We start from the raw sequence: 23,480 nt of genomic DNA, 5'->3' as shown, positions 1-23,480 counted from the left end.
CGGGGGGTTGTGCTGGTCTGGGCAGGGTGGGGTCCTGGTCAGCCTCCTCTGACCACTTCACGACAGCACGCCAGGGTAGCTAGGGAACGCCTGGGAGCCCCTTTCTTCCTCCATAAAATGAGCGCTCTAGCACGTGGCCACCAGTCTCCTCGCCCTCTGTTGTGAGGAGCAAATAAGGAATCGCGCGCTCCTCAGGCTTGAAATCGCCACAGAAAGGGGAGTCACCCAAACTCTGGAGTCCAGAACAAGCGCTGTGGGTGGTACATGGGGATACGGGGATAAAAAATACCAAATCAGCCTTGCCACTGCTCCATGGCCATCGAGCGTGGGAGTCCACCGAAACCACACGGCGATTGTCCCCACCCTGTGAAGGAATCTATAGCGGGGCAGCTTGGGGGTCAGTGGATAAAGCGCCAGCCTGAAGTCTGGAGGACCCACGGTCAAATATGACCTCAGGCATGCGACACTTCCTGGCTGCGTGACCCTGGGCAAGTCACTTCACCCCAATTGCCTCAGCCAAAAAGTACACACACAGCACACATATATAGCTTACAGCATAGCTCCCAGGACCTACCTTTGACCCAGTCTAGTGGACTTAATTCTGGGTGGTTTTTGTTTTTGTTTTTAATTCACTTAATAGTATTTTCCAACTACGGCAAGATAGTTTTTGACATTAACTTTTGTAAAATTTTGAGTTTCTCCCTTTGCCTTCTCCCCAAAACAAGCAATCCAATATAGGCTATACATACATAATCATTTTAAACATTTCCATATGAGTCATAGTGGTAAAGAAAAAACAAAAGGGAAAAAAAAATCACACGAAAAAAGTATGTTTCGACCCATATCCAGTTCCCACAGTTGCTTTCTCTGGCTGTGGACGTTTTCGTTCCAAGTCTATTGGAATTAGAAGAGCTACATTTATCATAGCTGATCACATCTTGTTACCGTGTGTAATGCTCTGCTCGCTTCACTCAGCATCAGTTCACATAAGTCTCTCCAGGCTTTTCTGCACTCAGCCCCCTCATTCCTTACAGAACAATATTCCATTACATTCAAATACCACGGCTTACTCAGCCGTTCCCCAGCGGATGGGCATCCACCCAGTTTCCAGTTCCTTGTTTAAAGTACAGAGAAGTTAAGTGACCCACTTCGGAAATGTTGGAAGCAGGGTTTGGACCCAAATTTTCCCCATTTCAAGACTGATTTTCTGTACTGCCTTCCGTCATTTATTCACCATTCCAGCCTCCCAGGTTAATTTATTTTGGAATTCTAATTCTATCCATATTCCATCATCTACACATGAGAAACATGTCATTCTTGCCTTTGAGTCATTGATAAATGATGTTGATAGGAAATAGGATCAAGGACAGGGCCTTCCTTCAAGCCACCACTGGAGATGACCCTGACTTAATGACTCACCACTGACTTCAGTCACCCTGGAAGAGAGAGTGAATCTGATGATTGCAATCCTGCCCCACTTAAACCCAGTTCACCAAAAAATTAAGTCCATTCACATGCAAAATCAAGCTATCACTCTGATGTTACTGGTCCCCTTCAAAAACTAAGGATGAACAACGGCTCTCTCTCCCACAGGTTTTTTATACTGGTTATTCCTGGGATCCAATCCAGCAGGGTCACTTAGCCATACGTGGAAATTCCCGTGGCTCCATATTGCCTTTATTTAGTTAAATATTTCCCAATTACATTTTAATCTGATTCTGTCTGGTTTTGACAACTGCCCAAGGTCACCCATGACTAAGTCTCTGAGGTAGGATTTGAACCCGGGCTTCTAGCTGGTACCCTCCGCTTCCTGTCTCTGATGGCAGGCTTTATGTCCCTTCTGGTACAATTGTTACTTGGAAAGCTGCTGCCTGCTCATGCCCACCTCATCCCTTAATGACTAATCCCTGAATACGCCAAGAATGTGCCCTTCGATGACCGTTGCTATCCAGCTCCCCTACAGCCACTTTTTTAGAGGGAGGATGTCATTTCATGAGTGGAACCCAACAACTCCTCGGTAATATAGTTGTATAGTCTACTCCTCCAGGGACACAGAACGGTTGTGAGGGCCAAGGATGCAATGCAAAAAGTGCCGGCTCCAAAGTCAGAAGCTGAATTAAAATCCCACCTTTGCGTGACCTCAAACTAATCATTTCTCCCCAGTTCTTAGCTTCCTCCTCCAAAAAATGATGTGGCTCAACTAGTTGAACCTAAGATCTTTTTCAGCTATAGCTCGGGGGTCCTTTGGCTCTTTGAATGCAGTGAGTGAGCTTTTAAATGCAGATCTTCCAGAACTTTGCTTACTTATTTTTGAAGAATGGGAATCCCTATCATCTAGACTCTAGCCTAAAAGAGCAGAAGTCACTCACAGCCTGACCCGAATATTGATTAGTAGGGAAGCCTTACCTGCTTATCTTTCTAATCTGGGCTAGTTTCCTTAGGGAGCCTGCTGACCGCCAGTTCTTAGGGTTTCACCATAGCAGTCTTGCTATTGCTATTACTGCAGGAAAGTTCTTGCAAGCTCAAGGAATTACCACCTTCTGCTTTCTCAAGAGCAGAAACTACCCTGTAGAAGAATATCATTTTTAACAAAGTCCTTGTTCTATAGAGAATTGGGAGTATCGTCAATGTAATTTCTCAAAGGTCACTTTCTTCTGATTGGGGAGAGAGAAATGGGGAGATTGATTATGTCCGGGGAGATTCACATTGAGAAGGAATAGTCACCCATTACCTCTATAAGAGCTATAATCCCATGATTCTCCCAGGAGAAAACTCATCCTGAGTAGAGCCCAAACCTCTTAATTGGGAAGTCTGAAGAAGAGACTGGGGGACATGGAGTCCAAGAGTCCTTGGAAAGCCCCCATTGGAGAGGGATGTAGAATCCCCACATGCTTCACCAAACTTTTCCCACCATCCTCTACTTATTTTTCTATTGGCCCTATCAATGGTGGGGGCCAAAGTAGTTTCTATTCTTGTGGTGTTGTGAGAAATATGGAAATGGGGGCTGTGAAGAGTGATGTTTCAGAGCCTTGCAGGCTGCTGTCTGTCTCCCTGGTCTTCCCAGGCCTTTAAGTTCCAAATAGGATACCTCTCTCCTTACCTATTGGGAACAGAGAGCTGGGAGTTGAGATCATGGCCAAAGAAAGCAAGGATCCTTCCTTCCTTCAAGAGAAGCCCAGCAGAAGACCTCCTTAACCCTCAGATCTGAGGACTAGCCCACCATCTCTTCGGTGGGTGAGATCTCCCACAGTCAGGCCTGAATCATTGGGATGGGGATGAAAAGCAATTAATACTGGCCTGGTCCTAATTAAGTTGATGAATCAAAGACTCAGGTGAAAGCCTGCAAGGCAGGTCCCTGACAGGCAAGGTATAAAAGAGCTAAGGAAGAACCTGTATTCAATTGATCCTGTATGGGAGGGGAATGAGAAGCTGAGTCGTTAGTGCTGAGGTGAGTAAGTGGAGGTAATTGAGGGGTGAAAGGGAGACCTTTCCTCCCTAGTGACAAGGTGCCCATCCTAGAGACTGGGGGATGTTGAGTTTCTCAAGGCTGAATTAGTCTGTCCTAAAAATGTTAAGATTGGTGTCTAATTCCTTGTGATACTTCTTTCCCTATTCTTGCCCCAATTTCCACTCTAATTCTCATTCCTTCCTCTACCTGGCCCCACCTCCATCAAAATTCCTTCAGGTTTCCTCCACCTCAGGTAACTCTTGGAGGCCTTTGTCCTTCCTGAAACCGTCCTTCCTGAAACCATCCTCCCTAAGGATATGAAGAAACAAGCTATGTTTGTTTTGTTTTGTTTTGTTTTGTTTTGTTTTGTTTTCAGGAATATTAGACCTATGCCTTGAGGATCATAAAATGCTGAATGTCACAGCTAAAACAGATTCTATTTGGCCCCCACTGTCCTTCCTCTTACAGGTCATGAAGAAAAAGCTTTTAATACAAAGTCAGACAAAAAATAAGTAGTAAAAATAAGATTAAAACTAGTCTTTCCAGTGTATCGCACTGACCAGCCTAATGAGTGGATCAATGGGAAAGCCTGAGATGGTAGATAAACCTTAGTATTTAAGGGGTTATGGGTAAGGTTCTTTCTAATATCCCTTTTGGATCTATGGAAGCAGCTGCTTTTTCATAGGGTCTTTTCTGCTGCTAGTGGCATTAGTTGGGTTCAGTCCTGAACATGCAGCCAGGCCAAGTTTCCTGGTTATTCAATAAGTTCTGCTGGGAACTGAATGCTGGAGAGGGAATCTTAAACCCAAATTTCCTGACTCTAAGCCCAGGGTACTTTCCCTTCTACCACCCTCGGGCTCTTAAGGTATTTCTTCTGACAATAAAACTTCTCCTAAAAGAGCTGGGGCCACTGGCAGCCTGTCTGGATACTTTGGGGTCCCTGACATCAGGAGATAGAAGAACCAGCTCCTGGATTAGAAATCCAGTAATGTGAGTTCTAGTGTTGGCTTTTCCACGGATTAGTTGCGCAACTTCGGCAAGTCGCTTCCTTTCTTTCCTCATCAATGAAATGGGGATCCTGAACAACCTCAAAAGAACCAAATGATGCGATTTATATAAGACACTAATCATAAAATGCCATATGATCAGGCAGGATTCTTGGGCTCCGAAACGATAATGACAGATTAGCTTTTGTCAACTTTTGGGGAGAATTGAGTATTGGTTTGACTGTTCCTTTAAGTTCCTAGCTCCATGAGTTTGATCGCTTTTCCCTTCAGCATAGAAGGGAAGCCCTAGTAAAGTGCTGGATATCTCCATGCCATCTGAAGAGTCTATCTCCTTTAGGAGAAGGTTGGGTGATGATGTTGCAAAAGCTCCAGGAAGGGAATACTGCAAACTTTAGATAGTCTTCAGCTGTAGGTCATCCATATATAGAAATCTTACTATACTTTCAATTCCCTGTGACTCTAATCTCTATTTTTACATAGACTACTCTTCTCTTATAAGTTTCCTTTTGAAGGAGGGAGAAGATAAGTATTTATATAGCATCTGCTATGTGCCAGATACTGTGCCAAGTTATTTACAAATGTTACCTAATTGCAAATTATCTGCCATAAAAAGAGGCAAGAAAAAGCTTTTACAATAGAGGGGAAGGAGAGCGGCAGGGAGTAAACCTTGCTCTCAGAATTGGCCCAAATAGGAAATGGCATCCATACAAATATTATTTAATCTTGATTTGTTCTAGAAGTGTGACTTCATCAATGCAAGGAACTTCCAATGTGGAAATTCCTTCCATGGTTATCTCTTGTAATTAATCTTTCAAGTGTCTCAACTCTGAGAGAATAAAGTTAGATGTTCCTGAAGACAAACTAGTATGTGTCCAGGGTCAGCATCTAAACCCAGGCCTTTCTGATTTCAAGATGAGTTCTTGATGGTCTCTTTCCTTTGTGAATAAGATCTAGAATGTGTGGGGGAGGGAGAAGAGGGCTGAGCAAGTGGATGTTAGAACCAAACACCAGAAGATAATGATAGCAAAGAAAAGGGGGCTAAAAATCTTAAATTGGTCAGATCCCTCTTCTACCCAGGGAGATGAGATGGAGTGAGGGGCCTTTGACTCAAGAGACAAAAGCAGAAGTAGACTGAATGGAGATACTTGGGTCAAAGGCAAGATTCCCCTGGTCCAAGAAGGATGTAATAGCCCAGGAGGTTGAAGATCTAAGATGGTAGGGTCAGACCTGGAGAGGGAGAGAGTAAAGAATGAAGGGAAGACTCTGCTTTGCAGAAGGGCAGAGTAGGGTCTAGAGGTACGAATACAGAATCCTAGAGCTGGAGGAACCTCGATGCTCACTGAAAGTCTCATTCTTTTGAGATGTGATAAATACTTAAATGTTTACGTTCGAGTCTAATCCGACTATTGCTCTACAGATGAGGAAGCCATGGTCCTTCTAAATCTCGTTCTATTAGACCATGCTATTTCCTACTATCTGGTCCTTTCTGGAAAAATGGATCTCTTGTCACCTCTACAACATAGTACTCCTGCACATTTACATGCAGGCACAAATTCGGTGACTAAATGGATTCTCTTGACCTGATGTCTCTTGAACCAGCTGCCCATTCCTTCCAAAGCTCTTTCCCATCTGTAGCCTTGCTGCCATCAGCCTTCGTGGTGGGTGGGATAGGACGGGACCTATTTTTGACAGGGAAAGGGAACAAGCATTTATTAAGCACCTATTTGCCAGGCTTTTCGGATATTATCTCACTAGTTCACCCTGTGAGGTAAGTGCTATTATCTCTATTTTTCTAGTTAAGAAAATGGAGACAGACAGGTTAAGTGTCTTGTCCAGGGAGTAAATAAATGCCTGGGACTGAAGTTAAATTCAGATCTTCCTGATTCCAAGCCCAGGGTTCCATGCCCTGTACCACACAGCTGACAGGTACTGAGATAGGGCACAGTGGAGTGAGGGAGACTTGAGTAAATCAATAGCAGATCGGGGAGGTCAGCATGACATAGTGGTTACAGCCAGGAAAACCTGGGTTCAAATCCCACCTCCAACATTTACTAGTAAAAGTGATTTGCCAAAACCATAAGCTTTGGTGCTTTAACCACCAAATGACATGCAAAGTCCAGAGACTTCCTCACTGGGGGTTGGAGTGATCAAAGAAAGATCTCAGAAATTGGGGGTGGAGCTAGGCTAGACAGAGGAGTGGGTGAGGGGAAGAGGAAGAAGGCATTTCTGGGGAAATGACGATGGGTAAGTACTGGGGACTTAGTTCAAGAAGGCAGCCTGAGAACCCCTGGGAAACTTGGGATAGGGGGCTGCTAAGGGGATTAAAAGGCCATCTGTTCCCCACAGAGTGTTTGGAGGTTGCTTGATGCACTTTATCTCACTTGTCCCCATTTCTACTAATAAAGAAACGGCTTCAGAGGGAGAGTTGTTTGCTATGTGGTCATGAAGTTAAGTGTCAAAGGTAGGATTCGAATCCAGGTCTCTAAACCCAGCACTCGGTCTATCCTGCTATCAATAGCTAACATTCCCAGGGCACAAAGCACTGGATTTAAGTCCTGCCTCTGGACAAATTGCTTACTACTCAGTCTCAGTTTTATCTATCTGTCTGTCTGTCTGTCTGTCTGTCTATCTGTCTATCTGTCTATCTGTCTATTTATTTATTTATTTATTTTATTACTTGTTTGTTTGTTTGTTTATTTTTAATCTGTAAAATGGGAGTGATGAGTATACCTCAGATTTTCGAACCTGTTTTCTCATCTGTAGGGTAGGGATGATACAGGGACCTCAGATTTTCAAGGAAAGTAATTTTACAGATTTAGAGCTAAACAGGGTAGTAGAAACCAACTGGTCATTCCTCCTTTACACTAGGAAAACTAAGGCTCAGGGTCATATTGGTCAGGAACTGAGGTCAGACTGACTCCACGTTCAGTACTGTCCTTTACACCTCTGGTCTTAAAGCACTGTAGAAACTTGGGTCCGTCCAGAAAATGACAGTTTCTTATCAGAGTAAGCATATTCTTCTACTATGGGACTCTGCCTTTTGGCATGGTCAGTACATGGATCAGAGAACCTTGAATGCCAGACTAAAGGAACTTACCACATGTGTTCAGTCCATATTGGGTTCTTGAGGAAGGATTGTGACCATTGCTGTACTGTCCCTCCCAGAATAATCTCTGCTAAATAAACGTTTATTAAATATCATCATTGTTTTCCCCACGATCCCTCCCTTCCCTTCTTAAAGAGCCATACCCCACTTAAAAATATTTTTAAAGATCACAAGGCATTTTTTTTTATTTAATAGTTTTTATTTACCAGGTATATGCATGGGTAATTTTACAACATTGACAATTGCCAAACCTTTTGTTCTAATTTTTCCCCTCCTTCCCCCCCCCCCAGATGTGAGGTTGACCAATACATGTTAAATATGTTAAAGTAAAAGTTAAATACAATATATGTATACATGTCCAAACAGTTGTTTTGCTGAACAAAAAGAATCAGATTTTGAGATAGTGTACAATTAGCCTGTGAAGGAAATCCAAAATGCAGGTAATCAAAAACAGAGGGGTTGGGAATTCTATGTAGTGGTTCATAGCCGTCTCCCAGAGTCCTTTTGCTGGGTGTAGCTGGTTCAAATTCATTACTGCTCTATTGGAACTAATTTGGTTCATCTCATTGTTGGAGAGGGCCTCCTCCATCAGAATACATCCTCATGTAGCATTTTTTTTCTCCTGGTCCTGCTCATTTCACTCAGCATCAGTTCCTGTAAGTCTCTCCAGGTCTTTCTGAAATCATCCTGCTGATCATTTCTTATAGAACAATAATATTCCATAACATTCATATACCACAGTTTATTCAGCCATTCTCCAACTGATGGGCATCCACTCAGTTGCCAGTTTCTGGCCACTACAAAAAGAGCTGCCACAGACATTCTTGCACATACAGGTCCCTTTCCCTTCTTTAATATCTCTTTGGGATATAAGCCCAGTAGTAGCCCTGCTGGATCAAAAGGTATGCACAGTTTGATAACTTTCTGAGCATAGTTCCAAATCCACAAAGCATTTTTAAAAAAATCAGCATAATTGAGGAATATACTTCCCCCCCAAAAAAAATCCTTCTGACAATGTATAGTCTAATTCCTTCCCCTCACTTGCCTTAGTAATCTAATTATCCATCTCCCTCTCCTCAGTGAAAGGGAAGAAGGAAAAAAAAACACGATGCTTCCTAAGTAGCAGTAACTTTTTAAGGTTAAAAAATATTAATAAAAGCAGGTAGACCCCTTCAGAGATGGAGCATTGTGGGTATAGATGATAGGATTTGTGCACAGCCCAGGAACCCCTATGCTCTAAGGGCCACGACCAAAGAAAAGCTTCTTTCTAGAGACAAACAAGACTTTAGGGCTCCCCTCACCATCCCTCACTAAACTCTATACCCCGGAGCCTCGCTGCAGGGGCCTGGGCCCAATCCTAGGTCTCTCTTCTCCTCCCACCCCCTCCCAGAGCCCATTCACTTGTACCAGCCCCGATTTGAGGGGGAGTGAGACCATGAATTTCTGACTAACTCTTAGAGCTATAAATGACAGGAGCAATTGTGACTTCGGTACCATTTGAGCCTTTCTAGTCAGTTGCCAGGTGACCTTGCCCCCTGTCCACAGGCTTTCATTTCTAACTCCCCAAAATAGAACAAGTTGGACTAGCCGCTTTGAGGGTCTTTTCCACGGGAGGTTCCAGTGTTTGATACTTTCTCTTCCTCTGCCTTACAGGGTGCTGACAGTAACATTTTTCTTCTCTGGGTGTCCCACCTGCACAGCAAAGCTGCCCAGCTAGGAGAGGGGGGACCTTGGCCACTAAGAGGCAGGACGACCTATATGGCCTTCTACCACTACTGAGCAAGCTTCCACGATGGACGTCTCAGGACAGAATACAGGCCACCTATTGAAATTGTCTTCAGGGACTTGCCTAGAACGAAGGGGTTGGAACCCTGGACTAGTAATCGTAGCAGTCTGTTCCCTCTGGGTTTCTGCCTCTTTGGCCCTGGCCGGCACCTCTTTAGAGCAGCAGGGGCTTTTCCCAGACCCCTCAACTCGGACACTTGATGAACTTCCCCTGGGGGACTTCTCCACATCCCCCCCAATGCAAAATGACATGGACCAATCCCAGGAACCTTGGGGACTAGCCAAAGAGGTTGTCCCTCTGCCTCCTGAGGTCCTGACAGGTCCTGTAGGGAAGACATTAGCCCCTGGGAAACCTTTCCTTTCCCGTGTGGTTCCTGAAGGTTCAAAAGACAAAGGAGCTTCCAGGCAGACACAAAACCGGCAAAGCCAGAACCCATTCTCCTTGTTCTCACAGCACAGTTCTCTGGGTCTTAAGTCAAGGCTTCTCCCCAAAATCAGGACTTTGCAAGCCAACGAGACCCTAAAGTCTCAAGGTCCCCCAAAAGGCCACACCAAGGAATCCCTTGCCCAAGTTAACCTGATAGATGCTGATGACTCCGGAGCCGCTGGACTGCCTCAAACTCCAAGCATCGACTCTTTGGGGACAATGAGACCAACAGAACGGGGGGATCCAATGGGTGACTGCAAAATCTGCCTCGGACATCACGGTCTGTCCACAGAGTCTGCCATGCCGGCCGCTGCCTCCAAAGCCCAGCTGACGGTGAAATCCAGCTCCAGAGCCTTGTCCCATCCCCAGTACAAAGTCGGTTTTGCCCCTTCCCCCTCCAAGGAAGGCTTGGTATCCATAAGCACACACCCGAACCCTGGGCCCCCAGAGACACCCAGGTCTCCGAGCCTGCCCCGAGGAGCATTTAGTGCTGTCCCTTTCCCGAGTTTTGGGGTATCACGGGGCACAGAGACGGAGTCCCATGTTCCCAAGCTTTTGAGAGCCTCTCTTCTCTCACCCAGCTCAGAGAACCCTCGGGGGCATTCCACTTCCACAAGTGCCATCCCGGCCGCCAGCTCTTGGCCCATCGAATCTGAACTTCATTCCAGGGAGCCTAAGAAAGTAGCCCCCGCCTCTAAAGACCTTTCTCCCATCAGCCCCCTGGATCACATCTGGATCTCGGCCTTCCCCACACCAACCAGATTCGAGGAGCGTTCTCCCAGGGTGACTGGCTCTGATCAGGAGCTCTTGGCAACTATAAAAGAACACGAGGGGCATTCTCCAGTGGGAGGATTTTGCAGTGACCCCATCCTTCAGCATGACCTCCCCACCCAGAGGTCCGAGCTGCTCTCAGCAGGCAGTGGTGGGGTCTTGGAAGAAGCATCCGAGCCCGTGGAAGCTGCTGACTCGGATTCCGGGTTTCTGCTGTCTCCTCCACCAAGAGTCTTTGCGGGAGTTACTCCTAAGCGAGGTCAGTCTCCTGTGGCTACGTCAGAGGCCCTGAGCCCCTCGGCCCCAGGGAGTGAGGTAAGTCAGCCTGATACTCTTGTCTCCCTCTTCTCCTGTGTCCCTAGGACTGAATTAACTCGAGTAATGCCCCACCACGTTAACCCCGGGGGAGCCCTTCCCTGCCTGTGGGTTGGCTGGTAGAGACTCAGTGGAGCAGCCAGGCCCACTGATCAGAGACCGCAGATCTCACGGGCAGCAGCTCCAAGCTACCCCGAGCCCAGAATCCTCCTTAGAGCCCTTGGTGGCTGTCTTCCAGTCCTTAGCACTTCCTATGTTTCTCTTCTGCAGGAGACAGACTCCTCAACTCTCCTGCCCAAGGCCCTTGGGGCTACTGCCGAGCTCCCTAGGCCTGAGCCAACTCTGGACAATGAAGTGCCCGACACCCCAGTTACCTGGGAGCCTCCCGCAGGCATGAGTCTGTATGGACCCATAAGACATGAGCTCTCTCAAGGCGCTAGAACTCTTCGGCCCGGTTCCCCCCTTACCCCCCCGCTTGCGGCTGCTTCCAGCCAGACCTTGCTTCCTATCCTTACAGGTGCCTCCTTCCCCACTGGCACAGTGCAGGGCTCTGGCTGGGCAGCAGAACCTAAGAACTTTGTGTCCGGTCCATCTCTTGCCCCCTTCACAGAGACCCCTCTAACGGCTTCTCCGGCAGCTTCAGCCAAACTGCAGACCAGCCTGGTTCCTGTTTCCAAAGCGGCTGCAGAAGTTTCCCAGGGCGGTTCTGCCCTCCGAGGCAGCCCAATGGCTACAGCAGAGCCATCCCATCTCTCTGAGAACTCATCCTTGGCCAGAAACAGCAGTCTGAGCTCCCCGGGGCGCAGGGCCACTGGGGAAGGAACAGAGCTCTGGATGACACAGCCATGGTTAGCCCCTGCTGCAAGCCCCAGTTCTCTGGTGGGGGGAGGCAGAACAAAATCAGTCCCTTTCCTTTCCTCCCTCCAGACTCCTGCTTGGCTTAAGACAAGGGCCTGGAAGGCTTCACTTGTCCCGAAGCCCTCGGCCTCCTTTCAGCCTGTGATCCCAGAGTCCTCGGGAATGCCAGAGGAACAGCTGGAGGACGTCTCTGAAGTCGGAGCAGGGTCAGCAAGTCTGGATCAAGTGGTTCCCACAGGCTTGGCGGCATTCCTGCCTGAGTCTCAGGCCAAGGGCTCTACCCTGGCCCCACCGAACACGTGGGCCAACACTTTTCCATCTGAACTAGAGAAAGCTCAGACCCCTCTTGTTGGGAGGCAAGAGAGAGGACGCTGGCCCCCGGGCATGATGTCCCACCCCGTCCTGGGAACTCCAGCTCATGTTGCTAGGTGGCTGGGCAGCAACCACTCCCCATCTAAACTGGTGATCGAGCCCTTAAAAAGGTCCACCTCTCCCATGGCAGTGCCTTCTCGCCCACAATCTGGCAGGGGAATCTGGAGGTCCCGGGGGGTCCTTCCACACTACCCCCAGTCCACTTCTGAAAGAGAAGGCCTGATTGATTCCCCTACATCTGAAACTGGGAGTGCTGGAGGGGAGCTGACCGAGACCACAACAGTGCTGAAAGAAGAGCTTCCCTGGGATGAAGAGGATCCACACTGGAACCCTAAGTTCGAGGATCACAAAATCCCTCTGAATTTCCGTCTGAACCTGATCTCCTACGACCCAGCCCTGGCAGACAGTTCTTCCGTCTCCTTCAGGAGACTCAAGTGGGAAGTCACATTTATGGTAAGTGGAATGACCTCTTTCCCCTTCAGGAGGTCTTGCCAGGAAGCCCCACCATGAAGACAGTCTGTTCCTCCCTATGTCCCCCAGTCTATTATAGGAAGAGATAGAGGTTCTCCAGGAGATGACAAAGTCGGAAGACTTGGGGCAAGAGCTGACACAGCTATTATCTCTGACTGAATAAGGTTTTTATTTTCTTATTTGTCAAGTGAGGATAACCTGTGACCCATTCTGAGTGACCATGCAGACAAAATCAGAAAGTATGAATGAATAGAAGAAAAAGGCACTTATTAATTTACTGTGTGTCAATCACTGAGCTAAGCTCTGGGGGAACAGAAATAGGAAACCGAGATCGTGCCCGCTCTCAGTGAACCCCCATTCCAACTACTGGAGCGCAGATGTCCAGAAGGGAGCAGCAGCAGGGTCCATGGAAATGCCCACAGCAGCAGAGCAGAAAGCTGGTCATCTCTTACAAAATACTGTGAAATACAAAATGGGACCTTTCTTGGGAGCATTTCCCCCAATTCCTCACTTCGATAGTACTTCATTTTTGAATAAGGCTTTCATGACACCCAGGGCTATAGAGAAATGAGCCAACATTTGACAGATGAAACTAAGGTCCAGAGATAAAACAATTTGCCTAATATCTACAAAGTTAGTGCAAATTTAATTGATGGGATTGATCAACATTAAAATTTTTTATTATTATAGCTTTTTGTTCAAAAGACATATGCATGGATAATTTTTCAACATTGACCCTTGCAAAATTTTATGTTCCAAATGATCCCTCCTTCTCCCTCCCCCCTCCCCTAAATGGCAGGTAGTCCCATACATGTTAAATAATTATAGCATACATTAAATTTTTAATAAAATAGCATTTAGATCCCTTACATCAGGGGAATCTCTACATTGCCCTAAAAGGTGCCCTAAGGAGCCAGAAATCGCCATCTCCACTGATTTCAAATCCTGCCTTTCTAACTAAGCCAGATGTTGGGTCCTTGGATTCATAGTAGAACTTAGTCCCACCCCAGTGCCCTCGAATTCCCAAACAATCTGTGACTTGGATTCTGTTGTCTTCCTGATTCTTTCTAGTTTAGGCAGATGCTGTCCCACATGAACGGATTCTACGAATTCTATGTCTTACAATTCTTGTAAGTATCTCTGAAGTTTCCCCTCCTCCAAACTTGGGGAAGGAGCGGTTCGGAATAGCCAAAGATTCCCAAACCTCCCCTCAGAAAGGAGGCTCAGTACTTGACCTCCTGAATGAGTGGGTTCCCTTGTCCCACAAATGCTCACAGATGCTACACTCGGTGGTTGGGTGCTTCTTATCTGAATACATTTCTAAAGCACTTGATGCAGTCAATCAGTTTCTCCTATTTCTAACTATTCTTTTCTATCAAGGCTTTCATGACGATGTTTTCTTTGGGTTCTTACATCAGTTTGGCCCCTCTTTCTTAGATGGTTTTTAGTTAAGATCATGTTCTCCAAACACTCTCCAATGTTCGAACCTCTATCTTCTCCTTTTTTACTGTCTCATTTAGTGTTCTTATCAATTCCCATGGATTCAATGATTTTCAACTCCTTTCTCTATCCAGCCCTTGATTCCCTCCTGAGTTTCACATCACCAAATGTCTTTTGCACATTTCAAACTGGATGTCCTGTAGCATGTCCAAAACAGAACTCCTTACCTCTCCTTGCCCCACCTTCCCTTCCCTCTTCCCAAATTTGCTGTGACTATCAAAGGCACTGACATCCTCCCCTCTCATTCTGCAGGTCCTGCTCAGCAACTTGTTCCACATTTCTAATCTGCCTTCAAATCTTGACATTTTCCCTATTCAGCTTTATTTCTCTTCTCTCCTTTCACATGGCCATCAACCTAGCTCAGAACCTTTTGTAATTTTGCTTAGACGATTACAATGGCCTTCTCATTGGTCTCCTTGCTTCAAATTTCTCTTTATTCCAATCCATCTTTTATTCAACCACCAGAGTGATTTCCCAGATGTGACCGTGTCATGTAGCCCTTCCCTTGTTCAATAAATACTTGTGGCTCTCTCCTATCTCGGCATCAAATATAGGGTATCCCAAAAGTCTTCATTCATTCTACAATCCAGCCACAACCTTGTGGCTCCTTGAAACTCTCACCTCCATAATATGTCTTTTACCTGAAGGCCCCATGCCTAGAATGTCCTCCCTCTTCACTTTTATTTCTTGAAAATGGCTTAAGCATTACTAGGTCTCCAAAGGAAGGTAAAACCAGCCCCCCTTTCAAGGAGCTCTAAGGGGGAAGATGTCATGCAAACAGCTCTTACATACAAGAAGTGTACAGGAAAAACAAGACCTTCTCAGAGGGCATAACTGAAGGGGAACTGAGAAAGGGGTTCTCGCAGAAGATTAGATTTGAGCTGAGCCTTGAAGGAAGCCAGGAGGTGGGAGCCGGGAAGGCAGGAGTGAAGGATGCCAGTGAGAATGCAGGAAGATGGAGTGTCTTGTTGGACACTCCATAGATACGTGCAGAATACATGGGGGTGGGGAAAATAGTGTCAGAAGACTAGAAAGGTAGGAATAGATCAGGTTAGAAAGGACTTTTCAAGCCAAATGGAGGGTTTTACATTTGATCCTAGAGGTGATAGGGAGTTTATTGGAGAGGGCTAGGGTGGAAGAACATGGTTAGACCTGTGCTTTAGGAAGATCAATTCGGCAGCTGAGTAGATGATGGGATAGAATGGGGAGATACTTCTGGAAAGCAGGAAGATCAATCCTATTGAAATATTGAGATATATGAAGGCTGTAAATCTTAGGTAACTGGGAACAGTAAGAGGAAAGTTAACTTGTTGACTGATTAATCCCTGGGTTAACGGGTTAGGCTGGCACATCAGTAACACTAATCTGGGTGCATGAAAGATGAAGCAGTTTGCGCCAATGTAATACTGGAGCAAATCAAGGAAGGCTTCCCAGAAGAAGCATTTGAGGGATGACAAGAGAAATCAACCTCTTAAGAGGAAGGACTATCAAGGGAGAAATTATTAATAATTTCTGGAGCTGGCTAAAAGACTCTAAAGTTGAATTTCTTCTTCTAACCCCCCCTAGGAATGGATCCGTGCTTGTTCAGAGTGAGGTGGAAGTTACAGGAGACCCATACCCCACCAGCTCAGACGTTATCCGTTGTATCGCCACCCTGGTGCATGAAGAGATGAAAATGCACTTCTCATGGATGATAGACATTCCATCTCTGTCTTCCCGTGGTAAGTATGATTGGCCCGGAACCTGCTTCCCCTATCTCCCTAGCCAGACTGGTATTCTTAGTCTTTGAAAAGCACCTCTGGCACATTGTTTCTTAAAGTCCTTCCCATCAGCTCTCATTTCCACCTTCTGAAAATGTCAAGGAAATGGGTTCCCCACCTTCCGGGGGAAGAGCCATTTTTGCCAAAAGTGATAGTAGGAAGGTGAATTAGAACCCAAATTCCCGGTTTTCTCTGCACTAGAATAAGCAGTTCTTCAAAGAGAACCTGGCCCAGCATCCCGTTTGCTGATGCTCCATTCCTTCTTGATACTATTTCTCACCATCGCTCAGTCATTGCCGCTCTCCCTCTACCCTACATTTACAAGCTCCTTCCTTGCCTTGATGTTCCCAAAGACTATTGGATAGGAAATCTAGATCCAGAGAAACTGCACATTGTTTTTACGATGCCGAAGTTTGGTCTCCTGAGCACCGGAAAAGCTCTCGATCACCTTCTAGAAAACCTCACGGAACAGGTGAGCTGCCTTTTTCTTGATTTCAGATCTGGGGACTAGGCGGAAGCCCAGCACTGTTGCCTAGGGCCTGGAAGAAGGCTGGAAATGAGAGGATATGTGAGCCTGAGAACACGTTTCCAGGCAACCAGTGCAACCATGCCATCCTAGCAACTTTAAAGCTCAACTGCAATTGTACCTTCCACAGAAACCCTCTTAATTCTGGTGTCTTTTCCTTTTCATCATTTTGTATTTACCCAGTATCTAGCTTGCTTTGCATGTTGTCTCCCCTATAAGATTGTAAACTCCTTGAAGAGAGGGATCATCTTTTACCTTTTTTTTTTTTTTTTTTTTTTTTTAAATTCCTAAAGCTTGGCAAGTACCCAGCACATAGTAGATGCTTGATACATATTTGCTGATTGGTATAATTCTGAGCTTTAAAATGGGCAAGTCACTTAACTGAAATTGCCTCAGGAAAAAAAACGTCCTTACACTCCATCTTCTACAAGCAGTGGTCTTGCTCCTAGCAGGTGACCTTTATAGGGTCACACACACCAGAGGCACATTCGGGAGCAGAACCAAAGTGTACTAAAATAGTATGGTGGGGAAAGTATTGGGCTTGAAGTTGGGGGAGATCAGAGTTCAAATCCTGTTTCTGCCATCAGCTATGGAACCATAGGGAACCATTTAATCTCTTAGAATCCATGTACCCCTCTTTAAAATGAGGAAAAGAGACCTTTCTCCCCAGCGTCCTCCACTTAAATGAGGATATGTATTAAATCTGTGTCTGCTTTGCTTCGGCCTCCACCTCCAGGGAGGTGAGTAAAGTTAGTCCGGCCCTAGCTTCCCAATAGAAGCTTTGGAAGGTGGTTTTTGAGCTGGGATGGACCTTGAAGCTGATCCAGGTCAACTCCAACATCCCAGAGGCTAACTTAGCTGAGCTTCAGTGACTGGTGTGATAGAGCTGGCTCCTCTGGGTCCAAATCTAGGGTTCTTTGCACTGTCCTCCCCGCCCTTCTCTGATAACTATGGCTCTCGTTCCGTTGGCAGGTGATCCAGAATTTGGAGGAGCTGTATCCCGTAACGAATTTATATTTCTTTGAGATCAGGTGAGGGTTAGCTTTATTTCCACAGCACTGGACTATTCAAAGCCATCTCTTTTTAACAACTCTCCAGTAGTAAAGTAATACGTATAAATAAACTCCCATTTGACAGATGAGAAAACTGAAGTTCAAAAGTTAAGGCAGAACCAAACCCTGGCATTCTGATTTCCCCATTCCAGCTTCTACTTCTTACTGATGCTCATTGCCGACAGGACCCAGTAATGAAAATTCCACAGCAAGACTTGGGTTTTTCCTTTCCTGATGCCCAAAGGAAAGAATCGAAAAGAGTAGAGTAGTGGCTTTTGGTCTATCTGTTAAATATGGGACCTGGACTAAGCTCTTCTCTGAAGAAGGAAAGGAGCCTGGCATAGTGAATAGACTCCTAGACTTTGAATTAGAAAGACTCAGATTCCCCTGCTGCCTTTGAGACAAAGGGGTGTCTGGACGACTCGTTTAACATCTCAGGGGCCCCAGCCTCTTTCTTCCCTTGAAACTTTAAGACTGACATAGGGTAGGGGCTGCTCTGCACTAGGATTGAGTTTCTTTGCTGGGAAGTTCCCATTCTAATAAATCATATAGTCCCACCATCTAGTCCCCACACAAGTAAGACTGAGGTCTTCCATTGCCACCTAAGGAGTGTTAGATAGAAGTAGACAGTAACCCTAATTTGGGACCCTTGAGCCCTTCAAAGCTTGGTCCAGAAAAATCCTAAAAGAGAAACCCGGACACAAGCATCCAGAACCAGAGAAATTCAAGGTTTGGGGAGATTTTTTTCCATAAAGGTTTTGTTCAAGGTACAGTATGTATAGAACACTATTCTGACCCTGGCAGGAGAAATCCAATTCCTCAATGACCACGTCTTCCCCCAGTCTGATCGGGCCCAAGACACCCAGCCTAGTCTAAAAAGCAGGCATTGGTATGGCCCTGACAAAGGACTGCTTTTTCTCTTCTCCGTGATTTTTTTTTTTTTTTTTTTTTTTTTGAGGCTGGGGTTAAGTGACTTGCCCAGGGTCACACAGCTAGGAAGTGTTAAGTGTCTGAGACCAGATTTGAACTTGGGTCCTCCTGAATTCAGGGCTGGGGCTCTATCCACTGTGCCACCTAGCTGCCCCTTCTCCGTGATTTTTTAAAATGAATGCTTCTGGGTTTGTTACGTCCTTTTCTGAATATATTATCTTCCCTTGAGACAGTAGCTTAAAGTAAATTAGAGAGGCAGATAAGCAAAACCAGCCCCTGGAGGGTCCCACTTCTGATGGTCTTGTCCACTTTTTTCACTTGTGCAAGTTTTCTTTCACTTGGGTAACTTCTATTTTTTTCCTTGTTTTTTGGAGGCAGCTAAGTTGGTGCAGGGGATAGGCTCCAGACCCAGCACTCTTATTTCTGAATTTAAAAAAATTTCCCCTGTAAATCTTATAAAATCCCATTGATACTAGTTTGTAGAAGCAAAAAATGACAGAAGGTCCTGGTAGGGAAGAGAGACACACTCTCGGGTCTGAGCATTGGCTGGCAACCAGCAAGATTGGGGGACAAGGCTGATAACTGGAGAGAATAGAACTCCAAGGACCAGTGTTGGCAGGCTGCCGAGCCAGGTTCAAAGGACAATGGAGGATCGGTGATGGAATAGAACTATATGGCAGCTCCCCTTAAAAAGCAGCTTTATCCTTCTTCCTTTCCATCCTCAATACTCGGGTGGGGGGTAGGGTAAATCCCCATAGAAAGCATAAAATTTTTTATAGAACACTATAAGTAGGCGAAGGAGGTCTATCCCCACTGAAGGCTCCAAAACTGAGTGATTTGGCCCTAAAATTCTGGGTCCCCATTAGTCTTCCCCTACCATTAGACCAGCAGGTGGGGTAGAAAGAGCACTTAACTGCATGGGAGGCTCTGGGTTTGAATCTCACAGTTTCTACTTATGAGACTTTGGTCATTTCTGACACTGTTTCCTATAAAATGAGAATGTTGGACTCCATGATGTCTAAGGTTCCTTCCAGCTCGGGATCGGAGATCCTGTTCTAAGATCTTCTAGGGATAAGTTGTGAAAGTTTTATCTGCCTGAGATAGGCAAGGGAAAAGACTAAGGGATGCTTTGGATGTTGCCTGGGTCCCAGGTTTGAGAATGAGTTCTGAGGATGCTAAGCGATGCCAGCTGTCGCTAGATGTCACCCACGAGCCAAGGACCAAAATTAATTTCCCTGATACCCCCTACCTTTAGAAATTTTTTCTGAGCACAGATTTGAGGGAGCAAGTTTTCCCTTGAACAATTCGAGGTGACCCCAAAGCTAAGTCCTCATCTCCAGATACCCCATTAAACTGCCTAGATTTCCTTTCACTAGGGAAAGAAAAAACCTGATGAAAAAGTCTCCAGACCTTTCCTATCACCATGGATTAGTTTCAAGCTATCCTAGGGAAGTACGTAAAGGAAATGGGAGGGTCAGAGCAGACTAAGGTTGGAACTGTGAGATGTTCTCCCTTAGCCAACTCTTGGCGGGAGTGTTCAGTAAGGCAACTGTCCAGCCCCATTAATGACTTGTATCTTCCTCCCTCAGGGAGAATCAAGGCAACCTGTACCTTAAGGCCGAGCTCTCTGTCCACAGCGAGATATGGGCAGATATCTCCAGTATCCTAGAGGCCCTGATTCATCTGGCCAACCAGTCGGTGGACCTGAGTTCACTCAATGTGGAAGGTTGGTGCCCTTCTTTCCCTTCCTTCTCTACCCTCTCTCCCTAACTAGGGGAGGTCTGACCTCCTAGATCCAGGGATCACTACTAATGGGTGTGCTTGATCTGTTCCCTCCAGGATACTACCTGGATCTGCAGCGCTTGCCCATTACCTTCCAAATTGTCAACAGGAAGTTTGAGACATTTTTGCTGGAGCCCAGACACCCGGAGCACCTGGCTTTCTTCAAAGACCTGGCTAATGCGGTGTGTGAGCTCACCTGGGTGGGTGTGGGGGGAAGGACTCTACACTCACCTGCTTTGTCCCAGCCTAGGAACTTGACCCCTCTTCCTTTGGCTCCCTGTCCTCTCTGGATAAATCCAGAGAACTTTCTGCTCTCAAAGGCAAATAACCTCCTGGTTGTTTACAGATATCTGTTCATTTTATAAAGAGCCCTCCTTCTTTAGGGAAGGCCTTTCTCTCACTGACTGCAATAATACCCCGTTCATTATATCCTGGGGAAACTTCTTGACTCTTCCCCCATCATCGGTAGCATTATGGGAGGCTTGCAGCCATCCCCTGGTGAGGAGAAGCATTCTCTCTCTAACCTACCCCTTTTGTTCCTGTTGTTTTCCCCTACCTTCCCACAGGTGAAACAGGCTCTGAGTAGTTACAGCAGCTTGCTGCAGGTGATAATGCAGGACTGCCTGTGAGTACCCTCTCTAGGGGAACTGTTGGGGTCTAGTTAGAATGGAGAGACAGACAGAGAGACATATGCCTTGAGGTCTGCGTCTGCTGGTAAGGATGCAGCAGAATAGAGAAGATGGGGTTCTCCCTACCCCTTCCAGTCGCATTAGGAAGTTGAGTGCTAAATGTCCAATAGGAAAGATGAAGTCTCTATGTACTGTAGGAATAGAAAGCAGAGGGGTGATGGGTGAGAGAGACTCAGAAAAGTGAGGACTCCTACTAGCCCCCTACTGGGACTAGTAGGTCTGGTGAGATTTCGACAGGTAGCCTAGAGGGAAGGGCAGGAGGGAGAGATGACCAGCCTCATCTACAACCCCCTCCTAGGAATGATTCCTTCATCTGTGTGGGAGAGCTCCTGTTCCAGATCCCATCGCCCGAGGTCCAAGACATCCTGCACACCCTGCACAAGGCAGTCACCTCAGATGGCCATCTGGCCGACTCCCAGTTCCAAGTGAACTCCAGCTCCTTCTTGATTGCAGGTAACCTTGTTGGATGTGGCTCAGGCAGGGGAATGAGTGGAATTTAGGCCCCAGAATGACCTCAGACCTTCCTTGCCTCTTCACAGGGTAGTATGAAATCCAAGGCCAGAGCCACAAAGAGGTTTTGCCCCAAGCCCAATGTTTGTGTGGAGGACGTGCTGCTTTTTCTTTGCAGCTGTCCAGAGACCCCTGTGTCCTCTCTGCCTTCTGATGGTCCAAACTTCCTTGAGGTTGGGAACCAGGGGAAGGTGACCATGGGAAAAGGAGCTGAAGTAGTTCCGGTGGGGAGTTGGGAAAGAAGATAATTTTATATATAATTCCTTCCACAGTGATGCTCACACTCAAATTGCCCTTCCTAGGGTCTACTTTTACTCTGTTCTCCCCTTCCTTCACGACCCCTTTCTCCTGCTATTCCTCCCCATCTTCTAATTGCAAACCAGCTCAGCCCTGACCCTCTTGGTCCCCATGTTCCTCTGCTTTCCCTCTGTAATATTCATCTAACAAACTTTCTCAATCTCATATTTCTTCCATCTTCTGGAGCTCTCTGAAACCTAGTTGTTATTATTACCCCTCCCTTCCACCAAGCAGGGATTGGAAGGGGCAAAGAATGGCTAGCTTACAATGAGGGGTATGGGCTGTGTTCCAGAAGAACACCTGGACTTTTCTGAACCCAAGAATATGTCCAGCATCATTTTGGCTGCAATTGCCCTATGCATCCTGATTGTCTTCGTGACTTCCTTCCTTATAATTCAGGTAAGGAGGGTGGGGAGAAATCCCCTCAAACTTGGGAGTAGACCCCATTCCTTGTCTCCTAGGGGAATCCCTTCCCCTTTCTGGCTGAGGGTTCTCAACCTCTAAGATGAGGAGCCTCCAAAATGAGGGATGGCTGGTCTTCAGGCGACATAATGGCTCTCTTATCAGTGGAGATCTTCAGGTGAAGGCTAGGTAGCCGTGCTATTAAATGGACTGTTCTTTGGGAATGTGTTGGGACTGGACGTCTGTGATTCGGGACCTGGGGTCCTTCCCAGATTCTGGATTAGCCCAGCTAATCCTCCTGAGACCTCTCTCAAAGAGCCCTGCCTCCCTGAACTCTGCACACCAGAAATATGTCCCCCTCGATGCACATCCCAGTAACGGGCCTGCCTGAGAATAGGATCCTAAAGAGGGGGAAGCAGACAAATGGAGCTGAGACTAGAACTTGGAATTCTCCGGATTTCTGGGTCAGAAGTCCATCTGCCTCTAGGAACTATGTGTCTGCTCGTGCTTGGTCAGATCGCCTGACCTACCTCTGGCTCTCTCCCTTCTGTAGTGTATGAGGAACAGGAGATGCAGCTACTGCTGTGAAGGTGTGTTCTCAAACTACCAGATGCAGAGAGAGATGATCGAGTTGGAGAACCAACAGGCTGAGAATCTGGTTTCTGGGGGAGAGAGCTTGGACTCGCAAGTCCCATTGGAAGAGGCGAGTCTTGGCCCGGGAGCTTCCCAGAGAAGGCTCCACATGGTTCTAATTCACCTAAGGGAGCTTGGCGGCTTGGCAGCCACTAGGCAAGGGGGTAGAGGGAGATCAGTAGGACTTTGACAAAGTTGTGTCTTGACCCCAGATCTATGTCCCAGTCTCTCACTGGTTAGGTGGGTGAGTAGCATCTGAGCTTTGGGTTTTCACTTTCCCCATCTGTTAAAAAATAAGGCATTGGACTAGGACAAACTCACTTCTTCTGAAATGGAAAGGTAGAGAAGAGGGGATAAGTAGGGTCCAGCCTTGCCCAGACCCTCCCACGAGGGTCCTCCCTCTTCTGCAGATCTTGGGACCACGGCAGAATAAGCATGCATTAAAAAGGAAGGACCTGGGGCACTCCCCCTCCAAACCCTGCCCTCATCAGGCTTTTTTTCTTCCCCCTTGTATCTAGCTGGTTGAAGATGAGTCCAATTCCTTAATTTGGGAGCCTTCCCTTCTGATCTCACTTCTGTCTCCTCAGGAAAGTGGAAGCAGCTGCTAAAAGACCCCCTTTCTTGTACCACAATCTCGGAAGTGATGGGCATAACTCCTCCTGCCTTGACCAAGAAGAGTTGCACAATCTCATTTATTCTCTTGCCATCAATTGAGTGTCTCTGCTCCGATCTGAGCATGGCTGGTTTTGTGTGTGCATGGGGATTTTTTTCCAGAAAGAAGATTATTGTGAATCATGTCCTGTTTGGATGTTTAAATTAAAAGCAATTTTTAAAAACTG

General features: G+C 46.5%; 1 protein-coding gene across 3 annotated transcripts; it reads left to right on the top strand.

Annotated features, from left to right (window-relative positions):
• The first annotated feature begins 3,377 nt into the window (after window positions 1-3,377).
• Window positions 3,378-23,477, top strand: LOC141558978 (uncharacterized). Of its 3 annotated transcripts, none has more exons than XM_074296947.1 (14): window positions 3,378-3,448; window positions 9,215-10,859; window positions 11,787-12,542; window positions 13,632-13,690; window positions 15,627-15,781; window positions 16,174-16,292; window positions 17,319-17,377; window positions 19,918-20,054; window positions 20,168-20,292; window positions 20,677-20,735; window positions 21,098-21,252; window positions 21,899-22,005; window positions 22,562-22,711; window positions 23,229-23,477. In XM_074296947.1, the coding sequence occupies exons 2-14, from the start codon at window positions 9,354-9,356 to the stop codon at window positions 23,247-23,249; spliced, it is 3,408 nt and encodes a 1,135-aa protein (XP_074153048.1). In that variant the 5' UTR covers window positions 3,378-3,448; window positions 9,215-9,353; the 3' UTR covers window positions 23,250-23,477. The 3 variants fall into 3 exon arrangements, with proteins under 3 accessions (XP_074153048.1, XP_074153045.1, XP_074153049.1); XM_074296944.1 differs by having other exon boundaries at window positions 11,130-12,542; XM_074296948.1 differs by lacking the exon at window positions 20,677-20,735 and having other exon boundaries at window positions 20,168-20,316; window positions 21,075-21,252.
• Window positions 23,478-23,480: the final 3 nt, after the last annotated feature.

This window comes from Sminthopsis crassicaudata, chromosome 2 (assembly GCF_048593235.1).
Source record: "Sminthopsis crassicaudata isolate SCR6 chromosome 2, ASM4859323v1, whole genome shotgun sequence".
NCBI classification, from domain to species: Eukaryota; Metazoa; Chordata; class Mammalia; order Dasyuromorphia; family Dasyuridae; genus Sminthopsis; species Sminthopsis crassicaudata.
This window is presented reverse-complemented; position numbering and strand designations above follow the sequence as displayed.